General features: G+C 37.4%; 1 protein-coding gene across 1 annotated transcript in view; it reads left to right on the forward strand.

Moving 5' to 3' along the window:
- Window positions 1-12,077, forward strand: part of shisal1a (shisa like 1a) — a 50,046-nt gene extending 37,969 nt beyond the window's left edge. Inside the window, exon 5 of the mRNA XM_036576994.1 lies at window positions 10,733-12,077. Within this exon, the coding sequence (XP_036432887.1) occupies window position 10,733 (1 nt within the window). The 3' untranslated portion in view covers window positions 10,734-12,077. The remainder of the gene's footprint in view (window positions 1-10,732) is intronic.
- The last annotated feature ends 3,726 nt before the right edge of the window (window positions 12,078-15,803 follow it).

Below are 15,803 nucleotides of genomic sequence, written 5' to 3' on the forward strand. Positions count from 1 at the left end.
TTTTATACTCCCTGACTTCCTGCCAAAAATGTCTACCACCCACTAACTTTTATTGTATTCTCATTTTTGATGAGAAAATTAAGGACAAATACATAAGAAAAGAAGCAAGGCATTTACGAGGGAAGCATTTGTTGTGGTATACTAACCCACCTACTTGACATTATGAGCTAATTTTCCAGGCATATATTAAGCCTCCCTTAGTCAGAGTAAAATATTTTCAATGGAGAGCCCCCACTGACTTAAGAAGCATAAATATGACTTAATTAAAATTCCAGAAAGCACTTTGTGTTTATTCTTTGGGTTTCTTATATTTCATTCACTGTGCAAATGGGTGCCTGTCTTCACAAATCAATTATAGTGTACAATTACAGCACATTTTACCTTCATGTATGTCTCCTAAGGTAATGGCTCCTAGGACACCTACTGTTTATTTGCTGTTTTAGTTAATTAGTTATTTAGTTAAAGAAAGTAAAAAAGAAAGAAGAAAAGAAGGCTTGACAACTAGAGAGAAAGAAGGAATGTGCTGTAATGTAATCTGCTTTCTCATCTCCGAATCATGCAAAGCATGTATGACCTTGCAGCAGTCTCTGTTGGCATGGAGAGGAATTTGTGCCAAAATGACATGCAGTCACTACAGTGGAAAAACGTGAAATGCAATGCACACATGTCATCAGTTTTCCATACAGCTCAAAAAGTTATTACAGCTCTAAAGGAATAATTTTGGTTTTCTTGCTCTGAAATAAGAATGCAATGCATGTTTTAAACGAACATGTTTACTTTTGGTAACAAAAGTAATAATGTTTGTGTAAAATTGCAAACTCCAGTCATGATCATGAGTATTGGTGGTAGCTGTCTGGTTCTGAGGAACTAGTCGTCAGCTCTTTTAGGTAAACATTGGAAGCCAACTCACACTGAATAGGCATTTTTTAACAGAAGACTAAACAAATGGGAAGATTTTATGATACTGTAGCTTAAAATCTCACTGGGTGTCTCTGGGACGTTCCGGCTCTTCCCCCTCATTATCCCCTAATGTGTTAGTTTGTCTCTTGGTTTGTTCTTGGTATTTTCTTGGTATTCATGTAGTTCTTAGTCGTGTTTCCAATAAATGAGGCCTGCTACTTCTGATTTTTGACTTTTACCCTTTGACGGCTAAATTTTGGAAAAAAGAACTGTCAATGCTGCTGAATGAAGAGCCATTTGGGAGTTGAAAGAGGCAACTTTTTCTAGTGCGCTGAGCCAATTGATCTGACTCAGTTGATCTAAAAAGTGCTGGAATGCCTGTCACTATGAGGAACACTTGGGATGGCTTATTTTTAGAAATAGGAAACAGCTATTCTTGTTATATAGCATCATGGACTATGTAATTCTAGTCTGGAATCAGAATCAAGTACGTTAAACATCGGAGGAATTTGTCTTGGTGTCATGTGACATACTAAATAGACTAGACAAGTACACAGACTGTTAACATATTTAAAAGTGATTGGGTTTGGCACACAATTGACCACATTAACAAAAAAAAACATGACACATAGAAGCAGCACATCCATGGAGCCATCTTGATCTTGATCTTTATCTATAGCTCAAAGATCAGTGTTTTTAGAGTTATGCTATGATCAGAGATTGGTACACTCTAAAGCATTATTCAGACAGGATTAGTTTTAGTTTAAAGGAGGTGGTTTAATGTGGTATAATGGTGTTTCTCAATGATTTTCGGCCCATCCAAATCCATGGTGTCAGTAGTTTTACCTGCTATAAAACGAACTTGTATTCTCTGTGGCCCAAATCAAGCTGAAATGTATTTTTGTACCTCATGTATGACACAGAAATTAAACCTCATTAAACCTTGAAATTTGTATACATACATACATCATCTAAACCGCTTATCCTTCTGGGTCGCGGTGGGGTGCTGGAGCCTATTCCAGCTGTCATTGGGTGGAAGGCAGGATACACCCTGGACAGGTCGCCAGTCCATCGCAGGGCTGAAATTTGTATAACGACAGAAAAAGTTTTTTTGCATTGATATTGACTGTTGGAAAAGTTCACAAGCTAATGACGTTACTAATGACAGATTGTATTCAGCTAGGTAAATGGTTAGTATAAACAAAATTTAAATTAAATTCAATGTTTAGATGTTTTCTACTTGTGGGCAGCTAAATGCGCAGTGTATGGAGTTTTTAGTGTGAAGGCAATGCGTAAATCAAGTAGCTGTTCCCAGTTCTATAATTTGCAGTGATTTCTTAACCCATGCAAATCAGTCATAAATGTTACAGACTGCCTGTGGTAAAACACCCTACCTCTCCACGTAAAACAAAAAAAACTCTACAGAATCTAGTTAAATGTGAAATAGTGTTGATGATCGACTTGCTCACTTATCTGCCACGCTGCCATATCCTGCTCCTACAGTACGTCTGGAAAAAGTGAAGCGGTGTGGAGGCAGACAAGTGGAATCTAGCGTGTAATGTGATGATGATGCGTCTTGGCCTTTGAAGATATGGAAAAGGTGTTCTCACAGTTTGGAGAGGAATTGATGCACTGCTGTTTTTGTTGGGGTTTTCCAGTTCAGTCTCCCAAAGTTTTAAAGGCAGTAGAGGCTAATAATATGTGAGAACTGTAGTATCCCCAGGCAAATTTATGTAATTTATATATGATTCATATGACTGACATTGGCCAAAGTTGTTTTTTTTTTTTGTTTGTTTGTTTATTCCTGGGCAATTTTGTGTGTTTGTGTTAATTGTGTTCCCCTCTTACATAGTAATGGTGCTGGTCACTATACTATAAATGTATGACATATTCTTACTTTTTCATGAATAAATTCATGTCTTGCAAATTGGAGAATCCAAACTAAAACTGTGCTATGTGTAGGGTACATTGTCTGTAGCGGACCTGTTATCGAGGACACCTGTTGAGTTGTACTTCTTAGAATTAAGTTGTTTTGACAGGTGAACCATTGGATACTTCCGCTTCTCTGCATGAACTGTGCGTACCTCAGAGACTCTTCCTGAGCAGAGGTGCTTTCACACCACCAAACCTGATAGCACTTTGCAATGCATTATAAATGAGAAGCATGTTGTGCACAGACAGATTTAAACCAGGCCAGAGAAGTGCACACCTGCTGGAGTGTCGCCAAGTCTAAAATCATGAGAATTGGATCATGTGCAGGAGAAGCCAGAGATCAGCCTGTAGCACTGATCAGTCATTCATCTTCATTATAAACAAGAACTCTTAAGGCTTAATTAGGTGTGCAGTTTGTCTCTGGTGCTGTTCTGCATGCTTAAGGGCACAGTGCTTCAGGATCTGACAGCTAATATTTAACTGCTGCTATCTTATATCTAAATATTTCAAACATTAAAAAGGTTTTGGATAGTGAAGAGAAGATGATTCTCATGAAACCAACTCAAACCATGTCTATAAATATTTAAGTGCTATAATCATCATGCATATAAGAAATACTCTTATAATTTAATTGATGTAGAATTTTAATTAAGAGCTAAGTTAAAGAGATATGTTTTCAAATGTTTCTTATGCATGTGAACTGAGCTTGACTGTCTAATAAAACGTGGAATTGAGCACCACAGTTTAGAAGCATACTAACAGAAATAGGCCTCTCCATGTTTTCTGTATTTTACTGAGGGTTTCTGCAGAAGGCCAGTATCTGCAGATCTAAGATCACGTGCTAGAACATAAACACAGATATTTTGTGAGTTAAGCAGAGCTTTAAGGTCATTTAGAGCTTTAAAAACTAGGAGCAGAGCTTTACGTACGAGTTGTAGAGGATGTATTGTTTTCTTAGGGAGCCCAGTAAGAACAGCATAACAGTAAGAAGAGAATTACAGAAAAAAACGTAATGGCTGACAGTATATTGCAGTAATTAAGCAAAGGCAAAATGCTACATTTTGGAAAATATTTATGTTTTAATAATTAGATTTAAAATACTTAGTCCAACAACAGTGCACACATTACAAAAAGAGAAGTTAAGAAAAACATTATTTACAGATTTATTTGCGAACCTGACTGTGTTGCAGTAATGAGAATTTGATCACTTAAATTGGAAAATGTTACTGAAAATCAACTTAAAATCAATTAAATTGTTCAGATTTATGTTTTAATTATTCATCCAGGCATCATGTTATAGCCATTAAAAAGAAAACATTACCTTTTAGTCATTTTAATTTTTTTAGGTTGGGTCCCTGTATTTGTCATGCTTGTGAGATTAACCTGTGTGTGTGTGTGTGTGTGTGTGCGTGTTTGTGTGTGTGTGTGCGTGCGTGTGTGTGTGTGTGTGTGTGTCTTTGCCTTCCTAAACAGACAGCAGTTCTTTGTCACTGTTTGATCAGTTGAGAGTTAGCTGTTGATTTGAAAGTATCTTAGATCACAGATTATTAAATTAGAACCCTTGAAATAAATTTGCTCTGGATTTGGACTTTGGATTACCTCATATCATGATTTTCAAAGACCTAGGTCTGTGTTTGCACAAAGCTTCTCAGTGCTGATCTGGAATCAGATTCCTCTCTTAATTACTACGTCCTTAGTAACAGAAACAGATCCTAAACCAGCACTCCTACACTGAGAAGCTTCATGAATACAGGCCTTCTAGACAGAGAAAAGCAACACTGTCTACTTGAATTAGTATTCACCTTTTTAAAAGCAGTTTTAGACCAAATCTAGTTTAGAGGAATGGTTTGGTGAAAAAATCTAATTTACCTAATTTGCTACTTACCCCAGATGTAGTTGATCAGCCAAGACAAGTTTGGTGCCAAAATTTTGCATCGTCAGCCAAAAATTATCTCAGCCTGCTCAAACTGCATCCAGATCATTAAAGTTGTGCAGATTTGTTGGTGTGATTTAAGACACACTATGACCTACTGTGAACTTTTAAAAATGAACAAAAATGCTGTGTAGCTGAGCGCAGAGGCCAGCCATTTTAGACAACAGGTGTTGTGCCAAAATTTGACTGCCATTCATGTGATGTGAGTTGAATTCTGTGTGGCAGTCAGAATTCAGCTCAACACTGGTTGTCTGAAATGGCTGCTTGCTGCATTTAGTTATACAGTGAAGTTTTCTTCATTATTTTAGTTTACAGTAAGTCATAGTGTGAGATAACTCATATTGACAAGTCTGTACGACTTCAATGAAGACTTTGATGCAGTTTAAGGAGGTTGAGAGATGTTTTAAGGATATATTTATGAAAAAGATTTTGGTGACTAATGACTTCATGTGTTTGGTAGCTGCATTAGGCTCATAGCCCCATTGTTAAACTAAAGAAGAAACATTTAGTCAGCAAACATGTCTTGACTGATCAACTACATATAGGGGAAGTGGAAAAATAGATTTTTTGCCAAAACATTCCTTTAAAGGCACTGCTTTGCCGCAATGTCAAAAGTTGCCTCTAAGTGTAGATGTATGTGAACGGAACTGGTATTAATCATTGCATTACCTGTGAAGTTATAAAACATAAAATGTAAGAAAAATCAATATGAGTGTAGCGTACACATCCACAATGGAAAACACAAAGTGAGAATTTTGAAATTGGCTATACTATGAAAGCAACAATTGCCATCACCACATCTTAACTGGGGACAGAATTGTCATCTTGCTCATATACATGCATATTTGTATGAGGGAACTGGTCTTGGAAAACTGCTAAACAATTTAGATTGTGCTTTCATGAAAAATAGATCCACTATTATGTTTGGGATTCACTTCGTCCTGTTAGAGACTCCCCTGTGGCGTAGCTGTCTAAAATTTCTGTTGTTGTCAAAGATTGTATTGAACGTTGATGATACATGGAGTCCGTGAGAGCATAACTGGTCCAGTTATATAAGCACAGCTTATCTTTAATCTTTCTAAGTTCACCCGTCACTCCACTGCTGTGTACCCTTCACTGGCATCCTGTAGCTGCCCACATCAAATTTAAAAACCTGCTGCTCGCCTACAAAGCCAAAAATGTACCAGCTTCACCCCCCAACCCCCAGGACTGTTGTCAGTCCAGTACTATACCTCAAGGCTTTTGAGCCTCAAGTACAGCTTGACTTGACCCACCCTCCCTCAAGATGCACTGAAGACAAGCTTCAGGACTCTTCTCTGGCTCAGGTGTTGGAATTAGTTTTCCCTGTATGTCTGAACAACAGAGTCTCTTACTGTCTTGAAACACAGGCTGAAGGGCCATTTCTTTGAAACTCACTTAAACAATCTTGCAGTTGTAAAAAACATCTAATCTGTAATGTCTTTGTATTGTGTATATTTGTATTTAGTATTGGCACTGACTCCTGTCTCTGGCAATGTCTTTAGCTCAGGGGTATCTTTGGATTCCAGCCTTTTAACTAGACTATCACTTAATAATTGGCATATATAAATAATATCTAACAGCAGAATAACAAAAAGTAATAAACTCATTCTAAATAGAAGCAACCAGTCATGTGAACAATCACTTGAACTGTATTCTTGAAGGCTACAGAAACAGCAAAGATTTAGACAGATGACCACTGCTGTGTTAAGTGCTCTTAATAAAGGCGATTACATGACAATGAAGCCAAAAAAAAGCAAGACTGACTTACAGCAGTCCTTTTCAGTTGTGGCTAAAGCAGATGGAAACCAGTTATACAGGTCTGAGGGTGGGAGCGGGACAAAATGTTTAGGTTGCGGGCGGGAGCTGGACAAACAGTGCAGGTTTTCAGAATGAAATCTTGTAGGAGCTAGACTAAAAAAATCGGTCCTGCACAGACCTCTATTAAACACCTTAGTATTTTCTGAATTTTCCTTTTTGTCATTTATTGCAAATATCTTCTTTCTGTTCTCCAATCAACGTTTTACATATATTTTCTCAATTCTTATAGAGCCGAACAGTCTGGTTCCGGAAGCAAAAACCCTATTCATTATTGCCATAGGAAATTGGATTTTTAGCCATGAAACTTTAACTACCTGCGTAGATTTACCATGTGATTCAAAATTGTGAGCCTTTGGTATACAGCTAAAGCCATAAGTCAGTCTGATTTTAACTTTGTTTTTAAAAAAATTGCATTTTATTTGCCTATTCATCATAAAGAAATACACTAAACACAATACACTCCGAGTCCTAAAAGCGAGCTTCACCAATCAGAGACGTCAATGTTAGCATGGAAATTTTGACTGCGTGGTTTGGCACTAGAAAAGCGTGAAACAGTCTCTATCAGGTAGGTGCAAGTGTGTCCTGGGGGTGAAAATCTGATTCAGAGTCTGTGGTGTAGTTTTTTTTAACCCCTGAAACTCCCAGGCTTATTACATACTAAGGCTTATTATTTAGTAACTACAGGGACTCCAATGCAGACTGGTTAAGCTATTCTTAGGTTAAAGAAGTGTAAAATAAAACTTTTGGGCCCTCTGGTGGGCCCTGGCCTTTTAAGGAGTTAAGGGTAAGGTTGTTGGTTCTGTCAAGGCCAGTGTAAAAGACAGGATGCACAGGGTTATGGTGGGCTTTCGCAGTCAGATATGCGGTAACTTACAGACAGCTATCAACTACACACTGATAAAGTCATCATGACTGCTGCTGCGCAATATAAAAACCATGTAGACCCTGAAAACATCCTAACACTTTAGCATAATATTGCAAATCACAAGATGTTGTAAAAGTAATGTTGTGTTTTTCTTTCTTAGATTTGTCTGCAGTTTGTTTAAGGAAGTATACCTTGCACAAAAATATAGGAAAATATTTTGCAAGTGGCATTTAAAAATGATCAGTTATGACCGAAAAGTTGAACTTTTCTTAGGGTAATCATATATTAATGTATAGCATCAACACACCTACACCTCAAATTTATTTTTGGTAATTATATTTGTCTGTTGGGATTACTTTAATGAGTACAATAATAAGGGAGGCTATATGAAAATTAATACAGTTCTTGAAGTTGTTCTTTCATATTTTCTGTTTCAAAAGTTGGCTGAAAACTGTTTGAAGTGTAGAGAAAATGACAGGTTGACATCATTCACAGTGCTTTTTGGGATAAATAGTTCATTCCATCCTTGAAAAAAGTATACAGTACATTGTTTATAAGGTCATGATGGATCGTGTAGCTGGTTGGTTCAGTTGGGTGCTTAAACTATTTGTATTAAGGATTCTTACTTCCAGAACCAGAGCCAAAAGTAGGCAGTCACTTTATTGTTCTATTAAGGTTTGACTTGTAAAATTTACTTTCCAAATAAATTTGACCTGAACATATCAGTGATGGGTAGGCTGTCATTCCTGCAGTTCTGAAGACCCCCAGCACTGACTTCTGTGATATTCCCCTGCTTCTCTACACCTGATTCTACTTATCTGCTAAATAACTTTAAAATAAGTCCATCTTTAAAATAAGTTAAAATAAGTCCATCATCCATGCATGAGTTGAAGCAGGTGTATTAATGCAGGGAAGTATGCTAAACTGTGTAATGCTATAACTCTCCAGTTCTCATTTACATATGGGCCTCAGATTCAACTCATAGCTAATTGCAACAGGTGCTGCAATAACTGCGGTAGCACACAACCTCTTGTGTTGTTTGTCAAAGCCTACTGCATGCTGTAATCAAATTAGCACCCAGTCTGCTAGCATGTGCAGACCTGGGGGCATTTAGATGTTTAACAGCAGGGTGACTTACTTCTTTATCTGCATTTGAATCTGGTGTGATTCTATGATTGTATTACATTATACTAACTTTTTTAAAAAGTCCTAATACAGCCGTGCTTTTGGGAAGTTATCTTTAGTTTATGTGTCTATGTATGAAGTATTAGGGTTAAATCTGAATGTGCTGGAAATCAAGATAAAGAAAAAAAAGGTTTTTCTGTTTAGGCTTCAGATCAGATATTATAAAAATAATTTATTTGCCTGTGTACACATCCCTAGGTGGTAACTTTTATTAGGCTTGTGTTTACATAGCAGGCTACAGCCTCCGATTTGCTTTTCTTCTTTGCCAGATAAGATCTGTGTTTTCAGAGTGACCAGATGTCCTCATTTTATCCAGAGTGAGTGCAGCTGCATTAGGTGCTGGAAGACAGCTTTATGAGGGTGAAACGTGGGCTAGCTGTTTTTAGATTCACACAAAAGACAGTGTAAAATAGAGTGCAAACACGTCTCAGTAGAATTTCCCATATATAGTTTTTCCGCCTCTTGTTTTTGGATGCATACAAATTGATCTGACTTCAGAATCACTTGAGAAAAACAATACAGGAAAAACAGTGTCCATTAGTTCAGGGACACTTTGCCTTCTTTTGAAATTTTTAATGTGACATTTGCGTTTCACTCTAATATTACAGTTAACGGGGAATTCTACAGATTTTGTGCTTAATTCAATCACTGAAATGTAAACAAAGTCATTCAGACTGGTTTGATATAAAATGGTTCATTTTAGAGAAACATGTCAGGTCAGATTCATTTACAGTAATGGTGATAGAAACCAAAGATAACAATGTCTACAACACAAATACCTTCACCGAGCACTTTATTAGGAATACCTGTACACCTACTTATTCATGTAATTATCTAATCAGCCAATCGTGTGGCAGCAGTGCATACCTGTTTTCATGCAGAAACAGGTCAGCAGCTTCAGGTAGTGTTTACATCAACCATCAGAACTGGCAAAAAAATGTTTTACTCTTTGATTTTGACTGTGGCATGATTGTTGGTGCCAGACGGGCTGGTTTGAGTATTTCTATAACTGCTGATCTCCTAGTTCTGCCGACAAAAATGACCTTTTGATGAGAGAGGTCAATGGAGAATAGTCAGTCTGGTTCAAGTCGACAGAAATGCTATGGTATCTCGGATAATTACTCTGTACAATTGGGCTGAGCAGAAATGAATCTTAAAATGCACAACACATCGAACCATGAGGCGGATTGGCTACAGCAGCAGAAGACCATGTCAGGTTCCACTTCCAGTGGACAGTTGAAGACTGGAAAAACATAGCCTGGTCTGATGAATCTTGATTTCTGCTGAGGCACACAGATGGTAGGGTAAGAATTTGGCACTAACAGCATGAATTTATGGACCCAACTTACCTTGTGTCAACAGTCCAGGCTGGTGAAGGTGGTGTAATGGTATGGGGAATATTTTCTTGGCACACTTTGGGCCCATTCAACCAGGCAGTCATCGTTTAAATTCCACAGCCTATTTGAGTATTATTGCTGACCATGAGAATCCCACAATTCACCCATCTTCACTCGAGGAAATTCACCCATAAGAAATAAAACATAGTACACAATAGTTTTGGTACTTTTTTGCCTTGCAACATGATGTACGTACCTCTCTGCCATGGATAGATTTAAAAAAATACATTTTAGGCCAAAACTTTCTCAAAACTGTCATAATATCTCAAACATCAGGCAGCATATTCTTAACGTTTTCACGTAATAACTTTGTGTGATGTCGTTTTTAGGGGCATTTAGCTCACCACATTAAGATCACTACCCCTGTGAACATGGTCTTATACATGTAATTACATTTTTTTCATGTGTGATCACACGTTGTTCACTTGTGCTCATACATTCGTTCACATGATAACACGTTCTCTCATGTGATGACATTTTTCAACATATGATCATGAATCATTTTATGTATTTTCTATTGTGACGTGTGAGTTGTCTGAAAATTGCATGATTGTTCAAATGTGAATTCTTGATTTTTTTTTTGTTTTTGTCTGTATGGGTGGGCCCATCTTTGGACAGGTGATGTATATGGAATCATATTGATATGAACTTTTTCTGTTCTCTCTCTCTCTCTCTCTCTAGATGCTTGAAGCTTGAATCGTTAGGACGTACTGTGCTGGAGAAGCTGGGGAGAAACAGCCACGGCCAGCTGGAAACTCAACACAGTTTTCCACCAAGGCCTTATCTACCTTTGAAATGGACAGTGTGCTCCACAGAGGAAGACTCTGTTGTTCAGTGAGGAAACAACTCATCTGCTCCTGACCTGAGTCTACTCTGTAGGAGAAGCACTTTCTTCATCATTTGACTGCAAAGTTTTCTGCTGTAAACAGCTCTTTTCAAGGTTGAGGAACCTTCACAGGAAAGTGTCTTCTTAAGCTTGATGAAACAGGGTTCAGATCTGTAAGACTGGACTGTGGCTGAATATCTTTTTGGTGTATTTTCCTGATTCACTCTGCAGTGAGGCAAGGCTTGACTTCTCCTAAAGCACAGGAAGGATTATTTATTATAGCGGCAACAATCATACCAGCTCTGTAATGCTTTTAACTAGAAAGAGGTTGGCTAGAATGAACTGATTCAGTTCTGGCTTATACTGATTAAACCTAACAAGTGCATTCGACATTTAACATACAGTTTGTTGGAGATACACCCTTTTGCTTCACTTCACACTTAGGACAACAAAATGATTTAATGTTTGGATGTAAAATTGGTTAAAACGTTGATACGCTATCCAAGCATTAACATCTCTCATTGGAAATAACTTGTAATTTTGCAATATGGTGAAGTACTTTAAACTACTGAAGTCTGGAAGCGTCAGATAAAGCAATATGTAATGGTGGAAAATGATGAAGACTTTGTTGGATTTTACATGTGTTTATGAATTACTTGATCATGTGATACTGCCTCATAGACCTTGTTGACTTTAGGCAGGCAAAGCCATAGGCCTAAATGGACTCCTTAGCAGGCAGGAAAACCTGGCAGTAGTTTTATTTCCCCTGTGGAAACCATGCACTGACTTGAGGTGAGTGATTAGGAATAGGTAAAGCCAGTAGCTATTTAGACTATAGACATCCACCTGCAATAATGCGCAGTATTGTGTTGCGTTCTATTGTGTTAGAAAGAGAACTTTTGTGATCAGTGTTTTAGATGAATCTAACTTCTCCTCCTAACAGGCAGAACAGAGATGTTCTAAGTGTCGCAGTACTGGGTTCCTTTGATGGTATAAGTTGCCTTACAGTAAGTCTATAGTACACACCTAGCGTTGTAATGTTAGATACTTCAGTCCAGGTGTAGTATGGCAGCGCACCTGTTCTTTCTGTGGTTTTTATGACTGCGTAGAGAGTGTAGACGCAGTCCTGTTGTAATTGCACTTGTTAACTTTTTACTGTCGCAAACTGCGAAAAAATAAAGATCTATCTTTTCCAATGTGTTCAATGTGTCTGTGATCATATTACTCTTTCAGCGCAGGGCTGTACCTGAATTTATTCCATATGAAGCGTTTCATTGCATAACGCATTACAGACCATTTTCCCTTAAAACATTTCCTTTTTCATGATATATGTTGTCGGGACTGGGCTTTACACATACAAGAAATGTCAGTGCTTTGTTATGATTATAGTTTTTCTCAATTGCTTTGGCACATTTCCTAAAACCTTTGCCGCTACAGTTAAACCAAGTAGCACAACAGCATATTTGTCTTGCAAAGAGTCATAACACACTCAATTTGAAAGTAAAGTGTGAAAAATGTTTAAGTTCTGCTTCAGAAATAAGTGAATCGACCAGTGTATTCATCAGAGCCACCAAATGTTGCATTATTAGTGCTTAAGCCAAGACTTTCAAAATGCTAAGGTACAGTATTAGTTCATTTATTTTGATTATCGTTGAGAACATGGTACTAGTAAGATCAATATCTCGGCTGTCATTACATTGCAACAGTAAAGCAAAATAAAAAAAGTCAGGCATGCAACTTATTTAAACAAGTCTTTGTTTTGTTTCAACAAGAAAGCATTCTGGGCAAAAAACTTTACAAACATTGTACTTACGATGCTCTATAACAAAAAATACAATAATGCATATGACAATAACAGGATACTGAAATAATTGAAAATTAAAGTAAAACACTCAAAATTACATTTCATCCAACACCTCAACTTGTTGTTTATGCTGGTCTAGGCAAAGCGTTTTGTCCACCTCACATATAATGTTCTGCCTGGCTGTACAAAGTGGAGAGATAGTTTTGCATGACGCAACCACCCTCTACATGCCTCTACTGTGATGTCCTTACACACAGCATCCATTGTTTCCAACAATGGCCTGTTGCCTTAAGGCCAATAGTCATAAACTTTCCATTTTCAGGCAGAAGAATTCCTCTATGGGGTTGAGGAAAGGAGAGTAGAGTGGGATGAAAAATCATGGGTGTATGACAAACTGTTCCCTGGCTAGATTTGTACAGTGAAAGCTAACATTGACCCAGATTACTACATGTTTTGTTAAGTCATTCCTATCTGGCTCCCTATCATTTTTAGGAATAAAATCCCTGTAAAGCACATCTAAGAATGCTAGATGTTGTGTGTTGTAGGGCCCAGTGATGGAGATATGGGTAATTACCCCATTCTCTGATATCACAGCACACATTGTAATGAGGCCCCACACTGACCTGGCTAATGAGTTCACCTGTAACCCACTCCTCAAAGCATGTGTGATTGGTTGCTGTGAACTGTGAGAAAAGTGAATCTTGAGACTCAACAACAAACAAATCATTTCACACAGCAAAAACAGATCACTACCATTTGTGTATTATCTGTATTTGATAGTTTTGCCTATTGGCTGTACTATTTAGCATGTACTGATCAGTGCAAGTGAGAGTAAATCAAATTCAATAGAGAGGCTTTTGCTATCAGCTTTGAGCACAAAGGCTTACATAATGTGTCACTGTAACAAATGAGGACAGCTGTACTTAGTATTTGCTATAAAGCTGTGAAACATCTGAAATCTGTGTGAACACAAAAAATGTATAATGCAGTGAAAACTACAAGAGAAGTGGGTATTTTACTGTTTTAAACACACTGAGTTTTATTTGAGGATTGTGCCAAAGCAATTGAGCAAAACTGCAATACCACATTTAATAAGAAATAAGCATGTGTTTTCCATTAACATCAGTTTTCATTTATAAAAAAACACTTTATATCCAAAATTTGCACAAGATCACCAGCTCCAACAAACTCCACAGTCACATTTTGGTCTACTGGAATTTAAATTTTCTCTCTATTGCTTTTCCATTGTGAAAACATACATGTAAAGTTTCTGCTAACATAAAGCAGCTATTTAGCTGTTTACCAATACTTATATTTGTGTATATTGTGTAACATTCAGCGTGATATTTGGCTTTTTAGCAGTAAGGTTACTGGCTGTATTACAGAAATTCCTATCTTTCGTCCTAAGTTAAGATCTGACAAGGTCTAGATAGAATCTTTTGCAAATTTGTATTACACAGGCAAATCTTATTTTCTTTTGTCTCAAGTTAGCAAATCCCAAAATAATGTCAATAATCAGTTGTTATGTTTGTTACCAAGCTAATGACAATACACACACAGCTGAAACATAAACATATAATCAAAATAATGTAAAAAAAAACATATGTTAGTTAGCTGGACAGCAACTAATGTTAAAAAAAAACAAGATTTTATTTTGGCAAATTATTATCGACATTAGCAAATGCAGGTAATGAGAGCAAACGGGGGCGAGCGTTTTCAGTCGTTGTGATATTGTTAACTGCAGGGTTAAAAAAATACTCTTACAAGTGAAGCCACCATTTTGCAATATGGATATGTAATGCCATCATGCTAGTTAATGCTATTGAACTCGTTACATTACTGGTCACAGAGTCCTAAAAACACTAACATTCTCTTTTGAACAGACTGACTAACAACAGAAACGGACACTTAAAACAGAGGTCTGTAATACTGTTTACTCATTTGGAGTTAGGATAAGCTTATTAACTGTTGTTCTGTAATAGCTAAACACTGTCTGAAGCTCTCATTGTGACTAAACGGATACGATTTCAGAGTTAGGATGTTTCAATAATACGGCCCCAGGCTTCCTTCTGCATAAGCCAGCTAGTGAAAAAAAAACTCAAAAGTTCCTCCATCCTTCAAGATGCGTCATCAGAAGTGGTTTTTGGTCACTTATCAGACTGTTGCAGGCACCACTGTGGGATGAAAGTAGGCATGTTTACAACAGCTATAGCAACGGTTATTTCTTGGCCCCTTTAAAGCTCATTGAAGTGTCTTTCTTAAATAATGATTTAGCAGTTTTTTTGTTCCAAATTTGGAGTTCATTTTGTGCCAAAACATTTTCAATAAAATAATAAAAAACTACAAGGATAATATTATCAAAATGTCCAAAAATTTGAGTTAAATCAAAAAAGATTACTACTCATTTTCACTCATTCTGATATAAACGTATTATTCATTTTGCCAGCTTTTGCTTTTATTTGTTTTTTATTTGTTGATTTTTTGCTTCTCTTTTGCTCGCTCTTTTGAAAAATTAAGTAGACATTGTGACCCCTGGTTCCTATCAGCACCACTGTAAAGAAATCAGAGTGTGTACATTTTTCTACAATGAACCATTTCACACCCAAATACTCTGAATCACTTTGTCTGCATCTCTGAAACTGAACTATGCTAAAAGTTTAAAAAATTGATGGAATTTAATTTTGCACTCCTAGCTGTTTATTACTTGCCTGAAAAAATCCAAAATATGCCCACCCGTGCAAAGGTGACATCTATCACGGCCCACTCACAGCTTTTGGGCTCCCATTGTTCACTGTTGTGCTTTTATTTTTTCACCCACACGACTATCTGACACAGGTCAAAGTGACCCGGCTCTTTCTGATTGTTAAAAGCCTCTCTGTAAGTCCCCGCAGCACAGGAGTGGTGCTTATTACTGGCCCACAGGGGCAGTCACACCTGCTCCCTCTCACACCAGCAGGAGATGCCTCTGTGGGGTTGAGGTGTGGAGAGCACTCCGGCTCTAATTGGTACCAGGGCTGGTGTTTTTTTTCCTGAGAAGTCACAGGATGTCTACAGCTCGAATAAGTGTGACCGCAAGTGCAAGTGGACGGCCTCAGATGTGGTGCAGGCTGTAGACAAAGCTC

The sequence above is a fragment of the Colossoma macropomum genome, unplaced genomic scaffold, assembly GCF_904425465.1.
Source record: "Colossoma macropomum unplaced genomic scaffold, Colossoma_macropomum, whole genome shotgun sequence".
In the NCBI taxonomy this organism is placed as follows: domain Eukaryota; kingdom Metazoa; phylum Chordata; class Actinopteri; order Characiformes; family Serrasalmidae; genus Colossoma; species Colossoma macropomum.